This window comes from Canis aureus, chromosome 4 (assembly GCF_053574225.1).
Source record: "Canis aureus isolate CA01 chromosome 4, VMU_Caureus_v.1.0, whole genome shotgun sequence".
In the NCBI taxonomy this organism is placed as follows: Eukaryota; Metazoa; Chordata; class Mammalia; order Carnivora; family Canidae; genus Canis; species Canis aureus.
Window position 1 is genome coordinate 41,712,315 of NC_135614.1, and position 24,132 is coordinate 41,736,446.

Consider the following 24,132-nt stretch of genomic DNA (forward strand, 5'->3'; position numbering starts at 1 on the left):
TGTGGGTGCCAAGTATGACAGTTCTCTGGATAGATGCAGCTTGTGGCTTGTGAATTTGGGCACACTAAGACCAAAAGCAAAATAGCTCACAGGGCTGAGATCTCCTGTCCTTGCAAATAGTCATCTTAGATTGTCATTAACCATTGACAGAGTAATGAAGAAAGTAAAATAAAACCGGATATGGCTCAATGAGGAGAGTGGGTGTTAGAGTCTAGCCCTGCACTGTTGGTGATGATGGCACTAGTCATGTGAGGCTATTTACATTATTAAGAATTAGATAAAATTAAAAATTTGATTCTTCAGTCACCGGAGCTGTGTTTCAGGTGCTCAGCCTTGGAGTTCAGTCTAGGGCTAGTGGCTACAGGTAGGGACTGGGCAGATAGATACAGAACATTTCCATTATTGCTGAAAGTTCTTGAGCTCTGGCTACTGAGGGTACTTGGATAGTCTGAGGGATTTTGCCATCCTTAAAACACGGCCTCATGATGGAATGTTATTAAGCTTTAAGAAGAAAGGACATTCTGACACCTGCTACCACATGGATGAACCTCAGGGACATGGTGATGAGTGAAATAAGCCAGACACCAAAGGACAAATACTGCATGATTCCATTACATGCAGTACCTAGAACAGGTAGATTTGTACAGATAGAAAGTGGAGCGGTGGTTGCCAGGGGCTTAGGGAGGAGAATAGGGAGTTAGTGTTTAATGGGGACAGGGTTTCAGTTTAAGCTGATGAAGAAGTTCTGGAGATGGATGGTGGTGACGGGTACACAACAATGCTAACGTGTTTAATGGCACTCATCGTATATTTAAAATGGTCAACATGGCAAGGTTTATGTTAAGTCCATTTAACACAATTTCTAAAAACACAAAGCCTCACAGAGTACTAAAAATTATTCCCAAATAACTTTCAGAATAATGTATTCTTTATGGGTAGAGTGCAAGGAGGGGGATCTGCTGTTGAGCACCTCTATGACCCTAAAGGGTTCACGTTCAGCATTCACGGATAAACGACCCTGCCAACCCGGCTGTGGTCCTCATTCCCCAGATAGTGAATCAGGCAGGCTCCCTGGGTGAGGAGTCTGGCCCCCGACACACAGCTGGTGTGAGGATGCATCAGGACTTAACCCCAGGACTGTCTGGTCCCCAGGAGTACTATCTGTGGTTAGACTTTACAGCCTTAAACCCAAGTCTGCTGCCTCAAATTAATAACACTTGGGGAGACACTTCAGCTCTTTGGGCCATGCTTGTCTGGGCAAAAACAAGTTAGGATAAGGGACGAGAGAGTAACTTCCTAAGACAGACTGTTTCAGACCACAGGCAGCACGGAGGGAGACCTCTTCAGTGGGCCTCCTTCAGATGGAGGCTCAGAAGGAAGCTGGGAGAATGGAGAATGGGCATGGGAGGGTGGATGGATAACTGGTGCGTACCTTTTCTTTTTTCCTGAGTTCCCTTTATTGGTGTTCCAGCATTTTCTTAACAAGTAAAATTGAGAAGGACAAAAAAGATGGTATTAGGCAAAACCAATAATCTCTAAAAGACTCTGCGACTGAGACTGATTGATCACCCTGCTTTTCAAAAGAAAGCGTGTTGTTCACTTGTGCACAGAATATTAAACTTCATCTCAGGCTGATTTTTCACGCTTGCGTGACACTCCAAAGCCACCTACAAGAGTGGTCTTAGGGAAAGAGAGTGGGATTTAGATGAAGGTCCTTGAACCAGCTGGACCACCACTCAGCTGAGCGACTTCAGGCAGCTGTCCCTCTCTCTGCTCCCCGGTTTCTCCTAGCTGGGACATGGGAAGTGTACATTTATGTCACAGAGTTACTGTAAAGGTCAGATAAAATCATGCGTGGAAAGGCTTGCTGACTGTAAATTGACAAACAAATGTCAGTAGTGGTGACTGATTATTATTTAATATTAGCAGTATGAATAGTATTAACCAGGGCACTTGCAAACACGTGAAGCTGTCCCCAAAGTGTTCCACTCATTTGCTTTCATTGCTTTAGTCAGTTTTTACTGAGTGCCTATTTTGTGCTGGCATCGAAAAGCTCTCGAATTCAAAGAAAGAAGTCTGCGTTTGCCAGCAGTTCTGCCATGGCCTCACCAGTGGCCGAATGACAGTGGACCAAACATTTCCCGTCACCACGCAGCAGTTAGGGTCAGTGGGAAACCACAAATAAGACCATAGCCTCTGGGCAGCCCTTCAGGGTGCTGGCCAAGCTGAGGCAGCCCTGCCTACCCGGGGGTATCACAGAAGACTGCACCAAGGGGGCAGGGAGCCCCAGCCTGTTTCCCAGGCCTGCAGAGCAGTGCATTTTTGTTCTCACTGCATCGTAGAGGCAGCTGGTATGACTGCAGAGAAGCCACGGGCTTTATTCTCTGGCCGCATCACTTGCTGGCTACAGGCCCATGGCAGATTTCTTCATTCTCTGGGCTTCAGTTTCCTGGCTAATCATGTCTACCTTGAAGGAATATTCTGAAGATTTAGTGAGAGCATGTGTCTAAAGAATCTAGTCCATGCTTGGCACAGATGATAACCTGTTTCTCTTACTCTTCCAGCCTCTCCTCCCTCCCCCTACGTAAGAGCCCTGCTTATTTCTCAAGGGCTATTCAGAGCTTATTTCATTCTATCAGAGGGGCATCTTGAATGCCAGGGTGACTTTCTCCTTGAGGTGAAATGATGAGCAGACTTTTTAACCTTCCAGCCATCAATTAGGAGGCTCAAGACTCCCTTTCGCTCTGCTTGAATCCTGGGCCCAGGTACCAATAGGGTGGTTCTGCTACTATGACAGACCTCTCTATACAACAAGGGGTCATCTCTCACTCGGGCTGCATGTCCATTGGAGGTCGTTGGGGGCACCTGACCCTCAGTGGCAGAGAAGCCACTGTCTGGAGTATGACCAGTCACACGGCAGAAAGAAGCGGAGGCAATGAATCACGCACCACTCATAACTCTCCCACCCCAAAGTGACACATACCTCTTCTGCTCACATTGAACTGGCCACATCCCACTGCAAGGGGGTGGGAAGGTACAAATCTACCATGTGCTCAGGAGAAGAACCAGAAATCTGATGACAGTCTTAGTCACTACCATGGCCTGCCTGGCTTTAATCCATAAAGTAATACTGCAAGTTTGTATCATTGTGGCCAACTTAAAGATGAGACCCAAGGTATGTTACTTCCCAAGACCACAAGCAACAGGTCCTTGGGATTCTGTATATCCAATCAGAGAGGCATTTATTGCACTAGTAACGGTTTCCAACTTGGGTACTCTGCCCCTGTTCTTTCTCCCCTACAGCAGCCTGCCCCTACTTCTGAAGGTGCTTCCTACACCGCCCTGTAATGATCCATTTCCTTTTCAGTCTCTCTAGGCTATGAGTCTTTTCATCTCTGAACCCCATGTGCCTAGCACAGAGCCAGGCACAGATCTATCTGTTGGACTGGCCTGGGGAATCTTAGTGTGTAGTAGGGGAGCATAATGATCTCACAGGCATAGACCTAACCAGATTAATTGAGTCTCAGTGGTCTGTTACCTAACAAAACCTGCAGTCCTTAGGAAACAGATTGACCTACTGTCAGTGGAATTCTGGTGGCTCTGGGGGTATTGTTCATGTTTCAGTTCCTGTGGCTAGAAACCCCCCCAAAAAACTGAGAATGGTCTCTCTCAGCTCTGAGCTTTTGCTAATATGGCAGCTATGGACATCGAGAATTGTTTTCATGGAGGTCCTAGGTCCAGTTGACTTTGCTTTCCCCATTAGTCTGGGTTTCTGAAAAGCTGAACACAGTGAGCCTTTATATATCAAATCACATGTTTCACATAATTGCCTTAAAATGTCAGAGGTGCAATTTATCATATTAAAGGCTTCTGTTTTTGCTATTCTCTCCCTGTTTAGATGCAGATGTTGGACAAATTTCCCATGGAAGGAGGGCAGAAGGACCCCAAACAGCGGATCATTCCCTTTCTGCCAGGTAGGTGAGACACATGCTGTCAGCAGGGGCCTCCAGGGGATCCAGGACAACCCCCACATCTCTCAGCTCAGCTTTCTGGGGCACTGTCCTAATGGCCAGAGTCCCAGTCGTTGTAGAAATTAGTGCCTAAGAATACGGGCTTTGGGGTTAGTTGCTACACCATCTGCTTAGGCAAGATACTTCACCTCCAGGATCCTCAGTTTTTTCTGTCTCTAAAATGAGAATAATTAGATCTCATGAAGTTTTTGTAGTGAGTGGCATCTTTATTATGCTTTTGTTGTGTAATGAATTCATACCAATGTAGCAGCTTAAAACCACAGTCATTTATTATCTCACAGTTCAGTTGGTTGGAAGTCCAGGCAGGTGCTGCTGGGTTCTCTGTTTAAAGCCTCACAAAGCAGAAGTCATCATTTTGGCCAGGCTGGGCTCTTATCTGGAGGATTGGGGGAGAATCCACTTCCAGCCTCATTCAAGTTGTTGACAGCGTTCAATTCTTTGCAGCTGTAAAAGTAAAATACCTGTTTCCTTGCTGGCTCTGGGGCTTGGGGATTAGGATAGAACATCATTGGGAGTCCTTTCTAGAAATTCTGCCGGCCTATCTGCCACAGCTACCAGGCCCCTTCTGAGTGCTAGGCAGTGCTCCAGGCACTGTGGGGGAGTTGACACACTTAGGCTGATCTCTGCCCTTAAGGTATTAAGTGTGCCTTTTCCCCAAAAAAAATTCCTTACCAAAGGAATAGCATTAAGGCTTCTGCTCAAAAAAATGGGCTACCCAAACCAGAGTTATTGCTTCGAGTAATAATATTGGATGTCTACCATAGGCCAGTCACGGGGCTAAGCGGTCTACATTCGTTACCTTGTTTAGTCTTCAGAATAACCCTGTGCCCATTTTACAGATGAGGAAGTTGAAACTCAGAGAAATTATAATTGTCTTCACAAATAGCAGAGCTGGGATTCAGACATGGTTTTGGCTGGCCCCATGATCCACTGTTATTATCCTTTGGTAAATTATTTTAGCACACAGAGTTTCATTCTTCATTTGCAAATTGGAGATAATAATGTTACTTAAGTGATAGGGTTATTATGAGGATTAGCGATAATCAGTGAATTGATAGCCTCCCTAAATCACAAATGTTTAGAGAGCTGGAAGGTTCCCTTAGGATCCTTTCCATGTTGCAGACAAGGAAGCAGGCAGGCCTAGAGATGCAGGGGACTCCCTGGGTCACACAGGAGCCCACCCTCCCCTCCCTACTCCATGGTTCTGCAGTTAGTATATCCAGTGGTTCTTCCAGATATTAGCATCACTGAGTGGATTTAGAGACAGCATGGATGTATTTGCCAGGTCCCGTCTCCTGGGAGAATCATTTGCCTAAAAAAAACTAATGTGTTTAGCTCTTCCACGGAGAAAGTGTGCAATCACACTGGAATTTTTGTTTCCTATTGGAGAAAACCCAGTGTACCAACTGCCAACAGCCAACTAGCGCTGCTCCAGAGCATGTGCTTCAGAGGCAGTTCTGTGACCTCAAGCAGGTGACAACCCCCTGCCCCAGAGCCTCAGTTTATCTATTTGTAAAATGGGACAGTGCCCTCCTGCTTTACAAAGCTTCTCTCCCTGGCACCTAGTGGGTTCTCTATAAAAGAAAGAAACAGGATCCTGGGGCACTCCTTTGGAATTTCTTAGAATTCACATTTTAGAGTCATACTTAAATGATCAGTCTGAAGATTCAAGTTGAATTAGATTCAAATGTAGGCCCTTCCTTCAAGGAAGGAAAGAAAAGCAGGGAATTGTAACTCTTTACTGGATGAAAGGCAGAACCAGCTGTGAAAAAACTTCCCAGGACAGGGGAGAACTTGAGCTGACCCTCCCCTAAGCCCCTGAAAGCTTTCGTGGTTATGGAATCCATTTCCACCCATGAATTTATGAAAATGCTGTTCTCAGAGACTCAGCCCCATTTTCCCTGCTTGGGACACCCACTTGCTGCTTGGAGAGGTGGGTTGGGCCCCAGGACCCCTAGAGCATCCCTTCGTGGCCTGCCTCTTCACTCTTCCCTGAGGCCAAGGCCAAGGGCAGGGATACATGGGAGGCACATGCCCTCTCCTAGGGGTCAGTTTTCTGCCAAGACTGCCGCGTCAGCAGAACAAAAGCAAGTCTCTTGTTAGCACAAAGGCAGGGGGAGGGGAAAGCAGCCCTGTACAATTTTCCATCCCAGCAAGAGCTGGGGAAGCCAACTTGGCAGAGCATGCAGCTTGAAAAATAAGACTTACAGTTTGGCCTTCCATCACTGTGGAAAACAAAAGCCTGCCCATTCCCACCAAAGGCTGGGCTCTCTGCTGAGCAACCCTTTCCACTCCAGTAAGGCTAGCCTGCCGGGCAAGGCTCACCCTCCTTCCCCAAAATTCACGCAGAAGCACATTAGGCGCAGATAAGGGGCCGTTGCCCCATTTCACTCAGAGCCACTGACCAAGGAGGTCCAGACCACATGGTTCTGCCCCACAGCCCAGGGCCTGAGCCGGGTTCCAGTTCTGCTGCGGATAGATGATGAACTAGCTCATCAGAGGCAGATCTTAAAAAACCAAGCTGCAGGTTGAGAAAAGAACATGTGCTCAGAGTATGAGGCAGTATCATCTAACCCATTAAAGAAAAAAGTGATTACTCTTGTGAGCACCTAGGAAGGGCCAAGCCCTGTTAGTGGGTGTGTCATGGAGGTTACTACTAAGAAATAGGAGCTTCAGTCCCATTTTACAGATCAGAAAACTGGGGCTCTGGGAGGTAAATGCATTTCCCAAGGCAGCACAGTCATCCTGGATTGGCTAACCACGGAGCCTGTGGCCTCCCCAGCAGCTGCCACAGGGCTTCCTGTTCCCCTCGCTGGCAGGGTACCTGCCTTATGTCCAGAGACTCGTGTCCTACTGAGGCCACGCAGGAAGAGGGGTGGTGCTTTTGTTGCTGTGTCACACCCCCTGGAGACATTGAAGATGCCGGAGTTCTCCATCCTTCTCTCTCAAGACCAGCCTATACTGTTCCCCTGGGCCGGTGCTTGCACCATGCATATTGTGAATTGTTTGAGTTGGGTCACAACCTCCCCAGTAAGAAGCCTGAACACCCGACTCCCCACCCTTCCTCTGGTTTACAGAGGGGACATTTTATCAAAATGGGACCAAAATGGCTTTGGTAGGGACTCCTTTCCAATTCTGAGAAACAGATTAGAGGCAGGAAACATTTACTGTGGGAGGTTTCTCTTCAGGCAGGCATTCCTAATTTTCCTAAAGGCTTGGGATTCTCCTAGGGATTCTAAACTGCAAACAGTCCCACCCAATTTGGGTGGTAATTTGATTATCACAATGACTCAGGGTGGAATGGGGATGGGCCAGGGATCCTAAACATCCTGCAGGGTGGGGGACACTCCCACACAGGGAAGGATTGCCCTACCCAAAATGTCAACAGGGTCCCTCCCTGTTGGGGAACACTGACTGTCAATGCCAAGAGGGCAGCCCCCTGCGCAGGCCCATGGAGGGCTCCCAGAGAGACAGTAGCTAGAGTGTACCTATCAACTGAATGGAAACAGGAATACCGGGTTGTAAACTCTCCCCACTTGGCTGCATCATTTGCTTTTTTATGGTAAACAACATGGTAAACACCCATGAACATTTTCTGATTCCAGAAGCAATACATGTTTATGGTAGGAAATTTGGGGAAAGTCAAAAAAGAAAACAAAAAGGTTGTCTTCCGTCCCTTGGAGACAACCACTTTGAATCCTGCATGATGCGTTTTGTTCTAGATTTTCCTTTTCTAGTAAACATGGTGTGTCAGAAGTTTGACTCATCAGAATTAAAACGATCACCATAATAAACAAATGCAATTCCCTGTTATTAAAGAATATGAGGAGTATATATTTTATCTCACTGTGGGTTATTGTTTTCTTTTTAATTGGTAGAAATTAGGGAGGGGGAAAACCTCATCATTAGGTTGACCATATATACCTAATTTCCTAATTGTGCCCCTCTGCTAAACTCAGGTGATCAGATTATTTTAAATGTTAGATTAACCACATTGGCTTTTGGGGCACAAATCTCCCTTACCAGCTTGCATTGTAAATCTTGGAGTCAATAGGCTGTTCTCATTCATTTCGGTTCTGTCTTATGAAAACTCGTTTGGACCTTTCCTACTATCCTGTTCCTGCTCACCCAAGCTAGATCTGTGGAGATTGCAGCCTCCCCAGAGCCATGTTAGAGCACTGGTTGATCCCTCCTTGCCCTGTGAGCCTTGTGACCCAGATTCCTCTCCTTGACTTGCCTTCTCAGACCAGAAGTAGGTGAAGCTCTCTGTAGCTCGCTATACTCTGCTGTCTGAAAAGCTGTGGTCTCCCTGTGCCCTCTTCTTTGACCTCCCCATGGAGATCTCCTGGCACTCTACATAAGCGTGGCAGAGGGGCTTGTCTCCATCCCCCATCTCTTTGGCCCCCCCTCAGTGTCTTATTTCTGATTTTGCCCGTCCCCTGCCTCTATGACAGGTCCAGAACATGAAGCCAAGCCATCTTAATAGTTAGTGCATGCACTTGGCCACCACCTCCCCATGACTCTCCCCCATTAGGCTCATGGAAACTCACCAGTTTGCTTTAAAGAAACCTCATCCAGAACATTATAGCATCTTGGATGTTTCCAGACATCCTCAGTGGCATCGTTTACATACTTGTCTTTGTTTGTGACCTGCCCACATGTCACACAGGAAGTCCTGGTACCACATCCAGTGCTGGGGATATCACCATGCAAGTAGTAGATTCTCACTTAGTTTTTGATGAGTTAGGAAGGCTTGGATCCTTTCTGTTACAAACAGATGATTAGGGGAGGAATTTAGGTACCCCTCAGACCTACCAGTGCCACATCTGCACCCTCCAGGGTTGCTGAGAGCTTGTCATTGCCCCCTTACAATACCACATCTGCTCTCATCTCCTGCAGGCAAAATTCTCTTCCGACGAAGCCACATCCGGGATGTGGCGGTCAAACGCCTGATACCGATTGATGAGTACTGTAAGGTAAGTTTAAGAAATGCTAACACTTCCCTGTGTCTCATGTCTTCCCTCTGGGTTGTTTTTTTCTTCTTTTCCCTTTCTGGCTACAAAATAGTCATTGCAAGCAATCTGCAGGTGCAAAAAATGTAAAACCAGAAAAACAATCACCTGTGAGTCCTCTACTCAGAGGCAACAATTATTAAGGTCTCTACATGTTTCTCTTTTCTCTCACAATGCATTTCTTTATGGTGTTGACACCATCCCATATGTGTTATTTTTGTTGCTCTTTCTTTTTTAATATTGTGATAGTAAGAATTTCCCCATACTATTACAACATCTTTTTGAGCCTACTTTAAATGGCTGCGTAGTATTCCATTGTGTGTGGATGTTCCAAAAGTTATTTAGTCCCTGTCATTGGACAACGCAGCTGGCTTCCAATCCCTTGAATGTTCTAAACCACAAGGGGCCTGCTTTTTGGCTGTATCTCATTTGATTTGAGGCTGTGGTTGGGAAAGAAGTACGCTTTTCCTACCCTTAGTATTTATTTCTCTAACTTAAAATCAATAGCAGCTCTGACTGGAGAAGCAAGAAATGCTTTAACAATGGAGCAGATGGGGATCCCTGGGTAGCACAGCAGTTTAGCGCCTGCCTTTGGCCCAGGGCGTGATCCTGGAGACCCGGGATCGAATCCCACGTCAGGCTCCCGATGCATGGAGCCTGCTTTTCCCTCTGCCTGTGTTTCTGCCCCCCCCCCTGTGTGTGATTATCATAAACAAATAAAGATAGATAAATAAATAAATAAATAAATAAATAAATAAATAAATAAATAAAACAAACAAACAATGGAGCAGAGCAGCAGGGACGCCTGGGTGGCTCAGCAGTTGAGCATCTGCCTTCGGCCCAGGGCGTGATCCTGGAGTCCCCGGATCGAGTCCCACATTGGGCTCCCTGCGTGGAGCCTGCCTATGTCTCTGCCTCTCTCTCTCTCTCTCTCTCTCTCTCACACATGAATAAATAAAAATTAAAAATCTTTAAAAAAAAAAAGAAAACAATGGAGCAGCAAATGCTCTCTCTCCCAAAGACTGGAAACAAAGCAAGTATATTTGTTCTTCTCACTTCTATTCTACATTTTCCTGGATTTTCTAGCCAATGGAAGCAGGCAAAAAAAAAAAGAAAAGAAAAGGCATACAGTTCAAAAAGGAAGAAGTAAAACTGCCTTGATTTACAGATGACATGATTCCATTGTAGAAAATCATAAGGGATCCATTAGAAAAACTGCTAGAACTAATAAACGAGTTTAGTAAGACCACAGGATACAAGATCAATATCAAAAATCAGTTGTAGAGGCACCTGGCTGGCTCAGGTGGTGTGGAGTGTGAGACTTGATCTCAGGGTTGTAAATTCAAGCCCCACATTGGACGTGGAGCCTACTTTAAAAAATAAAGAAAAAATAAAAATCTTTCCTTATAAAAAATAAGAAAATTCCACTTACAATAACATCAAAAAGAATAAAATACTTAGGAATAAATTTAATAAAAGAAATACAAGGCTTATACATTGAAACTACAGAACACTATTGAGAGAAATTAAATCAGCTTTAAATTAATGGAGAGACATTCCATCCCCCTGAATTAGAAAACTCAATAGTGTTAAAGTGGTAATTCTTATTACTCAGGTGTAAAAAAAAAAAAATGAAATCTTGCCATTTCCAATGACATAGAGGGAACTAGAGAATATTATGCTAAGTGAAACAAGTCAGTCAGAGAAAGACAAATACCATATGATTTCACTCATATGTGGAATTTAAGAAACAAAACAAATGATCAAAGGGGAAAAAAATGAGAGGCAAACAAAGAAACGGAGTCTTAACTATAGAGAACAAACTGATGGTTACCAGAGGGGGAGGTGGGGAGATGGGTGAAATAGTGATGGGTATTAAGGAGTGCACTTGCTGTGATGAACACCCAGTGTTGTATGGAAGTGTTGAATCACTATATTGTACACCTGAAACTAACATTACAGTGTATGTTGACTAACTGGAATTTAAATTAAAACTTTAAAAAAAATCTAGGAGAGTAAATTAGAATTTAGGGGTAAGGTGAATTTCTTAACAAGGACAACATGGTGTGTGTGTGTGTGTATTATATATGTAGAAGTTGTAGAAATTTATATGAAAAAAAGCAAACAACCATACAGGAAAAATGGGCAAAGGACAAGATTGGAAATACAAAAAAAAAAAAAAAAAAACAAATCCCAATGACAGATAATAGCAAAAAATAATAAATAGGGACACCTGGGTGGCTCAGTCAGTTAAGCGTTTGCCTTCAGCTCAGGTTATGATCTCGGGGTCCTGGAATCAAGCCGTGCATTGGGCTCCCTGCTCTATGGGGATCCTGCTTCCCCTTCTCCGTCTGCCTGCCACTCTGCCTACTTGTGCACGTGCTTTCTCTCTCTCTCAAGTAAATAATAAAACCTTTAAAAAATAATAATAAAATAAAATGGCAGCTCTTCCCCAACTGATCTATAGATTCAATATATCTCTGCCAAAATCCTAGTAAGCTTTTTTGTAGAATTAACAAGCTGATCCTAAGTTATATGGAGAAATGCAAGGAACCCAAAATAGCCAAAACAATTATGAAAAAAAAGGACAAAATTAGGGGCTTGTAGCACCCATTTTCAAAACTTCCTACAAAAGCTACAGTAATCAAGACAGTGTGGTACTAGCATAAGGAGAGACATACAGATCAGTGGAACAGAAGTGACAGCCTAGAAATAAACTTTTATGAAATTTATGGTCAATTGATTTTCAGCAATGGTGCTAAGAAATTCAATAGGAAAAGTATAATCTTTTTAACAGTGTGGGACAATAGGACATCCATATGCCAAAAAAAAAGGAAAAAATTAAGTTGGATCCTTACCTTGCACCATGTCCAAAAATCAACTCAAAATGGATCACAGACCTAAACATAAAAGCTAAAATTATAAAACTTACAGAAGAAAACAGAGGAGAAAATCTTCATGACCATGTGTAGGCAGAGAGTTCCTAGATATGACACCAAAAGAGAAAAATTGATGAATTGGACTTCATTAAACTTCCAAATTCTGTACTTCAAAAGGATCCTGTGAAGAAAATGAAAAGATATGCCACAGATTACGAAAAAATATTTGTAAATCATATCTCTGACAAGGGACTTGTATTGAATCTGTATAAAGATTTCTTACAACTCAACAATAAAGATGGCCCAGTTTTAAAATAGGCAAAAGATTTGAATCGGGATTTCACCCAAGAAGATGCACAATGGTTAATAAGCACAGGAAAAGGTGTTCAGCTTCATTAATCATTAGGTAATGCAAAATAAAACCATAATGAGAAACCTACACAGCAACTGGAACAGCTGTACCCCACAAGACAGACAAACCCAAGAGTGGTGAGGATATGGGGAAACTGGAGCCCTCATTCTGGTAGGAACACATGATGGGAAACCACTTTGGAAAATAATTTGGCACTTTTTTCCACAAGTGAAATTTCCTGTATGACCACTCTTGGGTACCTGTCTACTCCAGACAAAGACTTGGATGTACATGTTCATAGCAATACCAATTCATAATAGCCAAAAACTGGAAGCAATCCAAATGTCCATCATTAGGTGCATAGATAAAGAAAATATGGAATACCCATGCAATGGAATATTTTTCAACAATAAAATGCCGTGACATCCTGGTAAATGCTGCAACTTGGATGAATCTCAAACACATGATGCAAAAGAAGCCAGATGTAAAAGAGGATGTGTTACATGATTCGATCTACATGAAATGTGCAGAAAAGACAACTTTATAGAGACAGAGAAGAGAACAGTGGTTTCCTAGGCCTGAGGACAGTGCAGGCAGAGATGGACCACCCATTAGGTGGGGGAAATTTTTGAGGCGATGGAAAAGTTCTAAAACTGGAATGTGGTAATGGTTGCACAACTCTGTAATTTACTAAGTATCGTTGAGTTGTGTATTTATAGTGCATGGATTTTATGGTACATAAATTATACTTCAATACATCTATAAAAAAAAAAAATGAAAGGGGGGTAGTGTGGGGATAGATGACCCTCATCTTGGCAGATGTCATGGAAGGACAGAAAATCACTCCTGATCACTCCTATCTTCTCTTTGCCAGGCATGACCTTGTTTCATCCCTCCAGTAATCTTGGAAAGTTGGTTTTATTATTCCTGTTATGTACACGAGGAAACAGAGGCCCAATAGAGTTACTTCCAGCAATAGTATTGGAAGATTTGATGGTTGAACACTGGTCTTTTAGGACTTGACATTCACATACCACTTACAGCCTCTCTCTTTCTCTCCTAAGGATATCCTTAAAAAGGGATTGGGGAGTAAAGGGCAGGGAAGGTCACCTAGGCACAAAGATACTACTACTGTCTCCCAGCTCTTAGATGAAAGTTTGAATTTTCTCCTCTTTGTGTCTTCAAATTTCTAGAGCTTAAACGTCCATTGTCCAGGCCTTGCTGGCAAGCACTTTGGACCTCTGAGGTCACCTTGTCCAGCTGGGGATTTCCAGCTGGTACCTTCCATAGCAACTGTTAATCTCTCAGTCCAAAGTGTTGCTATCCTGCTTCTTCCCCAGCACACACAACTTCTCTCCAGAGTCATACTTTGCTCATACCAAGGGCTTCACAAACCCATGGACATTTGATTTGGAAAAGGAGATTTAAAATCCTAAAATGAGGGGCACCTGAGTGGCTTGGTTGGGCATCCCACTCTTGATTTCTACTCAGGTTGTGATCTCGGGGTCATGAAATCGAGCCGTGTGTTGGGCTCTGTGCTCAACGGGGAGTCTGCTTGAGGATCTCTCTCCCTCTCCTCCTGCCCCTCCCCCCCAAATAAAGAAAGAAATCTTTTTTTTTTTTTTTTTTTAATCCTGAAATGAAAAAAGATAGCAGCTGCCTGCAACTGGCTCGTGCTTGGAATGGTATGGGCATCAAGAATTCACCTGGATTAGCCATAGGGAAAAAACTACTTTGTCATATGAGCCACATGAAGTTACACTCCCTGCTATTAATACATCATAAGAAGCAGAGCAGAGCAGATATTTTGGGGCTTTGGTTGGCCAAATTCCTCAGCTTGGCTTCAAGGTAACTGCCCTCCTGGAAGGAGATGAAACTATTCACAAGGTCTGCAAAATCTTTTACAGACTACAAGACTCTTATTTAACATTTGAGTATCTGTTATTGACACTGTTGTGAGCTGACTTAAGCCAATTTAATCTATAACTATTAGCTTTATTTTAGTAGAAATTGTTAGTCTCCAATAGGTAAAGCTAGACTAAGGCTGTAAGTATCCCAAACCTAATTCCAACTAGGAAAAAACTTTCTGCTCTACTAGATATATTATAAAGTTGTAAGTAACATAGTAAGGTGTTGGCACAAGGATAGACAAACCTTGGAACAAAATAGAGAAGCCAGAAATCAGACCCGTGTATATTTGGACACTTGAATACTGACAAAGGCAGCCTTGCAGGTCATTGAGGAAAGGTTGGATTCCTCAGTAAGGGGGAATTTTTATGGAAAAAAAAAAAAACAAACAAAAGATAACTAACCCCTGCCTCACACCACACATATAATCATTTCTCAGGAAATTAAAGACCTAGATATAAGAAGCAATACTATAAAAAGTTTTAGAAGATAAAAACAGGGTAGGGGGAACCTTCATAATCTCTAGATATAGAGGGATTTCTAAAGATACAAAGTACCATAGATAACAAAGAGCCATAAAAAGATTAATTTATTCAACGACATTAAGTTTCAGAACCTCTGTTCATTGAAGAACACAGTGAAAATAAGACTTGACCAAAGTCTGCCACATATACAAGCATTTATTTTCAAGCAGCTCCCCAAATAGCCTCTCAAGTTGTTCTGTAAGCTCATTAAAATACCAGCTGTCTGTCTGGCAGACTTTGCATGGACATTTCCTTGTGACAAATGGAATGATACCCCAGTGCCGGGACTAGCTGACCCCCCTGGTCTGACAGTAAAATCCCCTAGAAGAGACAGAACACAAAGGATTCAGGGTCCTAGACCCAATGCACCATTCTGGAGAGTGGACTTGCCGTTGAGCCACCCAGGTATCCCCTTAACTCATGAGGTTTCTGCGTCTCTCTCTGTGTCTCTCATGAATAAATAAGTAAAATCTTAGGAAGAAAGAAGAGAGAGAGAGAGAGAGAGAGAGAGAAAGAAAGAAAGAAGAAAGAAAGAAAGAAAGAAAGAAAGAAAGAAAGAAAGAAAGAAAGAAAGAGAAAGAAAGAGAAAGAAAGAAAAGAAAAGAAAGAAGGAAGAAAGAGGGAAAGGGAAGAAAAGAAAAGAAAAAAGAAAAGAAAAGAAAAGAAGAAACCTTTTCCTTCCAAGAATTTGCCAGTTTTAGGTCTTATGTTTAAGTCTTTAATCCACTTGGAGTAGATTTTTGCATGTGGTGTAAGATAAGGGCCCCATGTTATTGTTTTCCAAGTGGATATTGTTCTCCCAGCACCATTTGTCGAAGAGACTGTCCCCCTTCCCCATTGTATATTCTTGGTGCCTTTGTCAAAGACCAGGGGCCCATGTGCGTGGATTGTTTTGGGAGCTCTTGCCAGTGATATCATGAATATAATATCAAAAGCAGAGGCAACAAAAATAAAAATAAACAAGTGGGACTACATCAAACTAAAAAGTTGCACAACAAAGGAAATAACAGAGTAAAGAAGTGACCTACAAAAATGGGAGAAAATAGGGATGCCTGGGTGGCTCATCAATTGAGCGTCTGCCTTTGGCTCAGGTCGTGATCCCAAGGTCCTGAGATTGAGTCCTGCATTGGGCTCCCCTCTTCTCCCTCTGCCTATGTTTCTGCCTCTCTCCGTGTGTCTCTCATGAATGAATAAATAAAACTTTTAAAAAATGGGAGAAAACATTTGCAAATCATATACCTGTCAAGGTATATGATTTGTCAATCTCCAAAGTATATAATGAACTCCAATAGCAAAATAGCTAAGAACTTGATTTAAAAATGGGTTAAGGTGATCCCTGGGTGGCTCAGTGGTTTAGCGCCTGCCTTTGGCCCAGGGCGCGATCCTGGAGACCCGGGATCGAGTCCTGCGTCGGGCTCCGGGCATGGAGCCTGCTTCTCCCTCCTCCTGTGTCTCTGCCTCTCTTCTCTTCTCTTCTCTTCTCTTCTCTTCTCTTCTCTTCTCTTCTCTTCTCTTCTCTCTCTCTCTGTCATAAATAAATAAATAAATAGATAGATTAGATAGATAGATAGATAGATAGATAAATAAATAAATAAATAAATAAATAAGTAAGTAAGTAAGTAAGTAAGTAAGTAAGTTAAGACCTTGAAAAGACATTTCTCCAAAGAAGAGACACAAATGACCAACTGGTATATGAAAAACTGCTTAATGTGTCACTCATCAACAGGGAAATGTGAATCAAAACCACAATGTAATATCACCTCACATCTGTCAGGATGGCTATTATAAAAAAACAAAAACAAAAAACAAGCCTTGGTAAGGATATGGAGAAATTGGAACACTCCTACACTGTTGGTGGGAATGTGAAATGCAGCCTCTATGAAAAACAGTATGAAAGTTCCTCAAAAAATCAAGAATAGTGCTACCTTACGATCCAGCAATCCCAATTCTGAGTACATATCCAAAGAAATTGAAGTCAGGATCTGGAAGAGATATTAGCACTCCCGCGCTGGTCGTAGCACTGTTCCTAATAGCCAAGATGTGGAAACAGCCTGAACGTGGTATATACATACCACAGACTACTATGCCGCCTTTTAAAAGAAGGATATTCTGCAATATGTCACAATGTGGATGAACCTTAAGGACGCTAGGCAAAGTAAGCCAGCCACAGAAAGATAAAATACCACATGATTCCACTTATATGATCTGAAATAGTCAAACCTCAATCATAGAGCAAAATGGTGGTTTGCCAGGGGCTGGAGGGACAGAAAAATGGGAAGTTACTGACCTACAGATGTAAAGTTTCAGTCAAACAGATGAATAAGCTCTAGAGATCTACTATACAATGCCAACAATACTGTATTGCGTGCTTAAAATTGTTATGAAGGTAGATCTCTTGGTGAGTGTTCTTACCACACTAAAATAAAATTACAAAAATATAAAGAGAGAGAAGTGGTAATTTTCTGGGGCATTGGTTTTAAAGTTCCAGAGGGTTGAAAGAACTGAGAAAACTCATCTCCCTTACTAGGCGAGGCGTTGTTGTTTAGCAGAGCCATCATGCTGGTTCTAGAATCACCTCCGAGCACCACCACACTGCTGTACTTGATACAGTACCGAGAGACAAAGAGTTAACTTAGTGTTATCAAGCAACTAGTGTATGATGGAAATCTTAAAGCCATTTTCCTCACTTATTCTGTAACACAACCTTCCAAGGTGGGTGTTCGTGGTTTCCATTTTACACATGAGCAAGCTGAGGCTCAGGTGATGGGATGTCGTGGCCAGAGCCAGAATCAGGAAATGGATCTATCTGACCTTCTATCATGACTCTCAGCAAACAGGGCTCCTGCTCACCTCTCCTCTGGACCCTGCATCAACCAGCCACATCTATCCAAAGGGCCAGGATTCTATCCGGGACAGAACTGAGTTTTCCTGCAACTATGGTTCTCTGTTTTTACTGACCGAACACAAGACAATTCTGGAGTATTTCAGAAGCAGAATTATTTCTTTGCCCCAGGTCATGTTTTTACTGTTAGCCTGTCCTTCCAAAATGAAAGGGACAAACATCAAAGCATTCAGTGCTGCCTTTTATTAGTAACTTGGCTGTATTTTATGGTTTGGGGGTTGGCTTTTACTTCCTAGGAATTGCTCAAAACCAAAAGGGAACTTGGCATTGTCAGGAGGTTTCCATGGGCCTCGTCGTCTCTTCCCTCACTGGTCCTTTCAGAGCCTCTGCTCATTTCAGCAAGGAGCACCCTGGGAGGCCCCCCCCCCGCCCCATAAGTGGAAGCCACAGCCACCTCAGGGCCCACCCTGCTCCCCCAAACAGACCAGGTGGCCACATCCAGGCCTTTCCCTCGAGTCATTGATCCAGTGAATACTTTCTTCTTCTTTTTTTTTTTTAACTTCATTGCTTCTCCACCTTTTGGCTAAGATCAAGTGTAAAGATTTATTTAATTATTTGAGAGAGAGAGCAAGAGCATGAGCAGGGGGAGGAGCAGAGAGAGGGAGAGGGAGAGAATCTCTCGCAGACTCCCCGCTGAGTACAGGGCCTGACAGGCTCGATCTCAGGACCCCAAATCATGACCTGAGCTAAACTCAAGAGTCGAACACTCAATCAACTGAGCCATATGGGTGTCCCCCTCCCCCTGTAAATACTTTTCACCAGGTATCAGGGGTTCCCCAGCACTACTCAGATATGTAGGGAAGGTGTAGGAGGAACAGCCACATACCTCTGCCCTCTGTGGATTTGGGGTAGAGGAGCTGGTGTTGGCCAGTCCTGGGCTCTCGAGTCCTGCCTACTTCACCAGAACTTCCACTTTCCCATCTCAGAAATGGGTCAGCCTTCTCAGGATTACATGGAACATAGCAGATGAACACATTTTGAGAGCCAGCAAATGCTGAGCCAACATAAGGGAATAGTGTTATTGCAGTCTGGGGAGAGCCACAGGATTTCTGCACACAAAGCAGCCAGGACACACCACAGTCCAGCATATAATCAGCCCCTTCATTATGTGGTTCTAACTGTACAAACTGCAGAATTTCAGAGGAAAGACAGACCCACAGGGGCCCCCAAGATGGCAACTCATCCCAGGCAGAATGAATACTCCAAGCCAGAAAGAGAAGGAGGTCAGAAGTCAGAGGTAAGAGAGGAAAGTGCCTGCTCTCTCCCTCTTGGGCTCTCTGCCTTCAGCCTGGAAAAGATCAGTCCCTGGGGATTTGCTGCTGAGCTGGAACTACTTCAAGGCTAACAAAATCAATGAGCCACAAATACCAGTCCCTTAATGGTCAGCATCCTTCACCACAGAAGGATAGAGCTTGGACAGTGACTAGGGCAATCACTCTACTAAAACATGTCCACCCACCTCACATGTTCTTCTACTTTAGATCTGAGATGGCTTGAACCTGGGATTTGTATTAAAGTCAGAACCAGACCCAAAGCTACGTAGGGTCAGCAACCCAAGTGACCGTCGGTGGATAAACGAATAAACAGAATGTGGCATAGCCATACAGTGGAATATTATTTCAGCCTTGAAAAGGTGGGAAATTCTAGCACATGCTACAGCATAGGTGAACCTTGAGGCTGTTAGGTAAGTGAAGGTGGCCTGTCACAAAAGGACAAATATTGTATGATCCCACTTACACGAGATACTTAGAGTAGTCAAACTCATAGTGACAGAAAGAATGGTTGCCAGGAGCTAGGGGAAGAGAGAATGGTTTCTTTGGTACAGGGCTTCAATTTTGCGAAATAGAATTCTGGGATGGATAGATGTGATGGTTGCACAATGAGGCAAATGTACTTAATGCAGCTGAACTGTATGCTTAAAAATGGTTAAGATGAGGGACGCTGGGTGGCTCAGTGGTTGAGCATCTGCCTTTGGCTCGGTGTGATTCTGGAGTCCTGGGACCGAGTCCCACATCGGGCTCCCTTCAGCCCAGGGCATGAACCTGGAGACCCAGGATCAAGTCCCATGACGGGCTCCCTGCATGGAGCCTGCTTCTCCCTCTGCCTGTGTCTCTGCTGCTCGCTCGCTCTCGCACTCTCTCTCATTAATAAATAAATAAAATCTTTAAAACATACATACATACATACATACATACATAGTTAAGATGATAAGGTGCCTGGCTGGCTCAGTCAGTAGAGCATGTGACTCTTGGTCTTGGGGTCATGAGTTTGAGCCTCACGTTGGGCATGGAGCCTACTTAAAAAAATAAAAAACAAATTATTAAAATGGCAAATTTTATGTGTATCCTACCTCAATTAAAACTTTTTTTTTTAAAATCTGAAAAAGAAGTCAAAATACTCGTCCATCCTAGCCCGTAGCAGGGCTAGAGCGTCACTTTGCAGGGGGTGAATAGGGAGTGAGCTTTTAGAGGCCTGTTACATAGGAAATCGAAGATATGGGGGTTTTCCCACTCCCAACTCCCTCAGCATGGCAAGGAGGCACACAAGAGGCACCCAGGAACTGAGGCCTTCTCTGGAGGGGAGTCCTGCTTCCCTCCAGAGCATGCACTGGTGGGCTGAAATGGCTGGCTGTGCTATTTAAATGTGTGCATGCGCGCAGGCGCTCTCCCCACACAGAAGTTTATGAAACAGCTCTGCTGCACTGCAATCTGTATCCTCAGGACCTGAGCCAGAAGGGGGCTTAAATAAAGATCTACTAAACTGAGCTGTTCATTCATTATGGAGCTTTGTCTTATTTTCAGAGCCTTTCATGATCAGGATGTACCTCATCCTTCTCTTGTATTGGACGCAGAAACCGGTGCAGTTCTGGGCACAAAGATAGTGTCCATTGAATTGTTGAATGGCTACCTGTTGGGAAGTGAACTGATACGACAGATGCCTCATCCCCTTTCTGCCCTCCCTCCACTCCTTATCCAGCCCATTGACAGACATTTGAGGTTCCTTGAACGGATGAGCTAGGATGGCAAATTAATATGGACTGGGGCAGTGAGGGATACCAGATGTTCCAACTCCTCATTAACCCAGGAACTTCTGACCTCTTCCCAAATCATAAAGCAGTGCCTTCACTTTAACACTGCAGATCCATAAGTTGAGACATCATGCAGGCATGTTGGAAACAAGCTTAGTGCGCACCAGTAGGCGGCTTGGTCAATGAAGTTATGATACATTTGTGCAGGAGACACACTCAATGGCCAATAGAGATGAAATTGAAGAATAATGGCATGGTATGAAGTCCACAGTTGAGTGTTTTAGATAAATATATACATATTATTTGTTCAGATATGCCTGTAATGTGTATGGACGTGTGTGTGTGTGTGTGTGTGTGTGTGTGTGTCCCCAAACCAGCAGCACCACCAGGGAATTTGTCAGATATGCACATTCTCGGGCCCAACCCCAGACCTGCTGAATCAGAAAATCGCAGGGGGGCAGGGCCCAGCCGTCTGTTTTCACAAGCTCTCCACCCCGACCCCCCAGATGATTCTGCTCATACCCAAGTTTGAGAACCCCTGACTCATGGCTTTCCTGACACCCCTTTCTTTCCTTCAGTCTCATTTGTGTTTCTTCTGCAGGCCCTGATCCAGCTGCCCCCCTATATCTCTCAGTGTGATGAGGTGCTGCAGTTCTTTGAGACAAGACCTGAGGACCTGAATCCCCCCAAAGAGTAAGTTGGGATGTGGACTTCCTCTGAGTGTGCCCTCCTGGCCCTCCCTGCTACCAGGCTGGCCCCAAGAGAATTGGTGTAAAGCCAAGGGAGAAATTACACTTGACCACACCGATTGAGCACTTTTGGGGCCTGGCTCCATGTGGCCCTCCCAGGAGAAGGAAGCTGGCCTAGGGTCACTCCTGGAATCCTCTACACACCTATACTTAGTGGGCATGCATGGAGAGTGGTGGGAACAGAAAGCTAGGCTCCCTTCAGGTGGGGTCTGTGCAGGAGATTCATCTTGGTGCCTTGCCCACAAGGGTGAATGTGCTCATGACCTTGAGGGATATGAATGAATGAGTGACAAGACCTACTCAAAGTCTCTGCACTAGCAAGTGACAGGGCCAGGGCCAGGATTTGATCCTGGTCATCCAGGGTCTAATGCTTGTCCAAAATGTTCACCCCAGCCCCTGCAGCAGACAGAAAACCCTCCCAGGCACCTGTTTGTGTGTAGCCAGGGGTCCCAGCAGCCCAGGCACACTGTATAGAATCTTACCGCCTGCCTGCTGGCTTGACATACCAGGAGTTGATGGCACCAATAGCCCTGCCAGCCTGAAACACTGACATTAACATAGTGCTTTTTAAAAAGTTTTATTATGGAGGAAACTACCATGGGTGTCTGCAGAAAGAAGAGTTCTATTGAATGGAGCAATCGTATGCAAGAGGAGACCAGCTCACAGGTTCAGGGCTGTCATGGGGTCACAGGAACAAGAACCAGCACCTGTCAGGAAGGGCTGATAAGTGCCAGCCAGGCTCTTTGACTAGAGAGACAGCATGTGTACAGGTGTACACACACATGCACACACATGTACACACCCGCAAATAGAACAGCCACAAAAACTACAAAACATAGCCTGGACTATACCAAAGAAAGCACAGAGTACCAGCTGTGATAAGCCAACAGCATCCTGCTGGAGTAGTTGTATCTTGCTCCAAGAGGCTTCCAGTAAAGAAGGAAAGGGTTCCAATCTCTCTGTTCCTTCCCTGCTATATGACCTTGAACATGTGTCTTGACTTCTCTGAGCTGCTGTTTCCTCATCAGTAAAGTGGTCGTGGCTAACCTTGACCACATCTTGGTTGCAAGAATTAAGCATGATCCTGCCTATAAAGGAGTCTGGCACAGGGCAGGGACTTACCTGGTGTTGCCTTCCTGTTGATAGCCAGGCTTTGATATGGAAGGAAGAAGGGAAGGTTTCAGAGGGCCCAAGGGATGGCTCTGGGGCCACAGCAGGCAGGCAGTCTCAGGTGGGCCTTCATCGTTGGTTTAGGGAGTAATGAACAGCAGCGAAACAACTGGTCCCTTGGTTAGGATCCTGAAGCTCATACCTGAGTTAGGGCTTAAGATGGAAACCGGGGGTTGTTCCCAACAGTCTCTAGGGAGAGAGAACATGGATTCCAAATGGTCCTATTAAAAGAAAGGTTTTTTTTACTGCCATGCATAGGTAAACTCGGGACCGTCCCAAGCATGTCACACAGAGAAGATAATATGCCTGTGTGAGCTCACACATGCTGTTCCAAGAGTTCTCTGCTGCCCCTAACTCCCTGCTCTGGCCAGGACAGCAAGACCAGCAGGAATATATGGCAGGCAGGAGCCCAGGACTTCAGGGAGCCCAGACCATAGCTCAGGTCACAGCCCCTAATGGCAACTCAGGCAGATTATGCTTTACATAGAGGCAGCCTCGAGGGACCTTTGTGGGTATGTCTTGGAGCTGGCCACCAAAAAGGGAGCTTCACCCATGGACCAGGCCAGGGTGTGGTCAGGAGATGGGCCCCAGCTGGGCTTCCTGGGTTCTGATGTTGGGTGAGCTGCTTCACCTCTCTGGACCTCTGTGTCTCCATCTGTGAAATGGAGTAACCCTCAAGGATTATTGTGAGGGTTCACTGGGTCAGTCCAGATACAGCACCCTGACTAGTGGCACCCTGTATACAGCAAGTGCCTGTAAACGTGAGCTAGATTATTCCACTGTTGCTCTCACCCTCCCCTAAACAGGGGCAATGAAGGTTAGCCCCAGTGAGGTAATGCTGGGCCAGGGAACATCATGACCAACCTGCAGCCCCAAGCTCCGGGGATTGGCATAGCCCCCTCACCCACAATGACAGTGACAGGGTCATTACATGCTGGTTAAAAAGCCAGACTGTAAAATCAGACTGAATTTGACATCTTTCCAAAGAAGATACACAAATGGCCAATAAACATATGAGAAAATGCTCGGCATCATTGGTCATCAGGAAATGCGAATCCAAACCCCAGTGAGACACCACTTCACACCCACTAGAATGGCTAGAATCAAAAAGCAGATAGCAAATACTAGTGCTTCAGCTACTTGTTGAAGATGTGAACAAACTAGAATCATCATGCACTGTTGGTGGGAATGTAAAATGGTACGGCTGCTGTGGAAGACAGCCTGGCAATTCCTCAGAAAGTTAAACCTAGTGTTACCTAGTGTTACCATATGACCTACATTCCATTCCTATACAGAACCAAGAGAAATAAAAATAGAAAAAACTTGTGTACAAATGTTTACAGGAGCGTGATTCATAAGAGCCAAAACATAGAAACAACGCAATTCCCATCAGCTGATGAACATATCAGCGAAGTGTGGTTTACCAACAAGAGGGGATTTTATCCAGCCATAATAAGGAATAAAATACTGATACTGGTACGACATGGATGGCCCTTGAACACATGCCACCTGAAAGAAGCCAATCACAAAAAGCCTTTTACTGTGTGATTCCGTTCATATAAAACATCCAGAATAGA

The 24,132-nt window shown here is 44.4% G+C and overlaps 1 protein-coding gene across 2 annotated transcripts in view; it reads left to right on the forward strand.

The window, feature by feature from the left end:
- SH3PXD2B (SH3 and PX domains 2B) overlaps positions 1-24,132 on the forward strand; it is a 100,838-nt gene that overhangs the window by 37,432 nt on the left and 39,274 nt on the right. For both annotated transcript variants that reach the window (XM_077895526.1, XM_077895527.1), the window contains exons 3-5: positions 3,899-3,974; positions 8,931-9,007; positions 21,238-21,329. In XM_077895526.1, the coding sequence (XP_077751652.1) occupies positions 3,899-3,974; positions 8,931-9,007; positions 21,238-21,329 (245 nt within the window). The remainder of the gene's footprint in view (positions 1-3,898; positions 3,975-8,930; positions 9,008-21,237; positions 21,330-24,132) is intronic.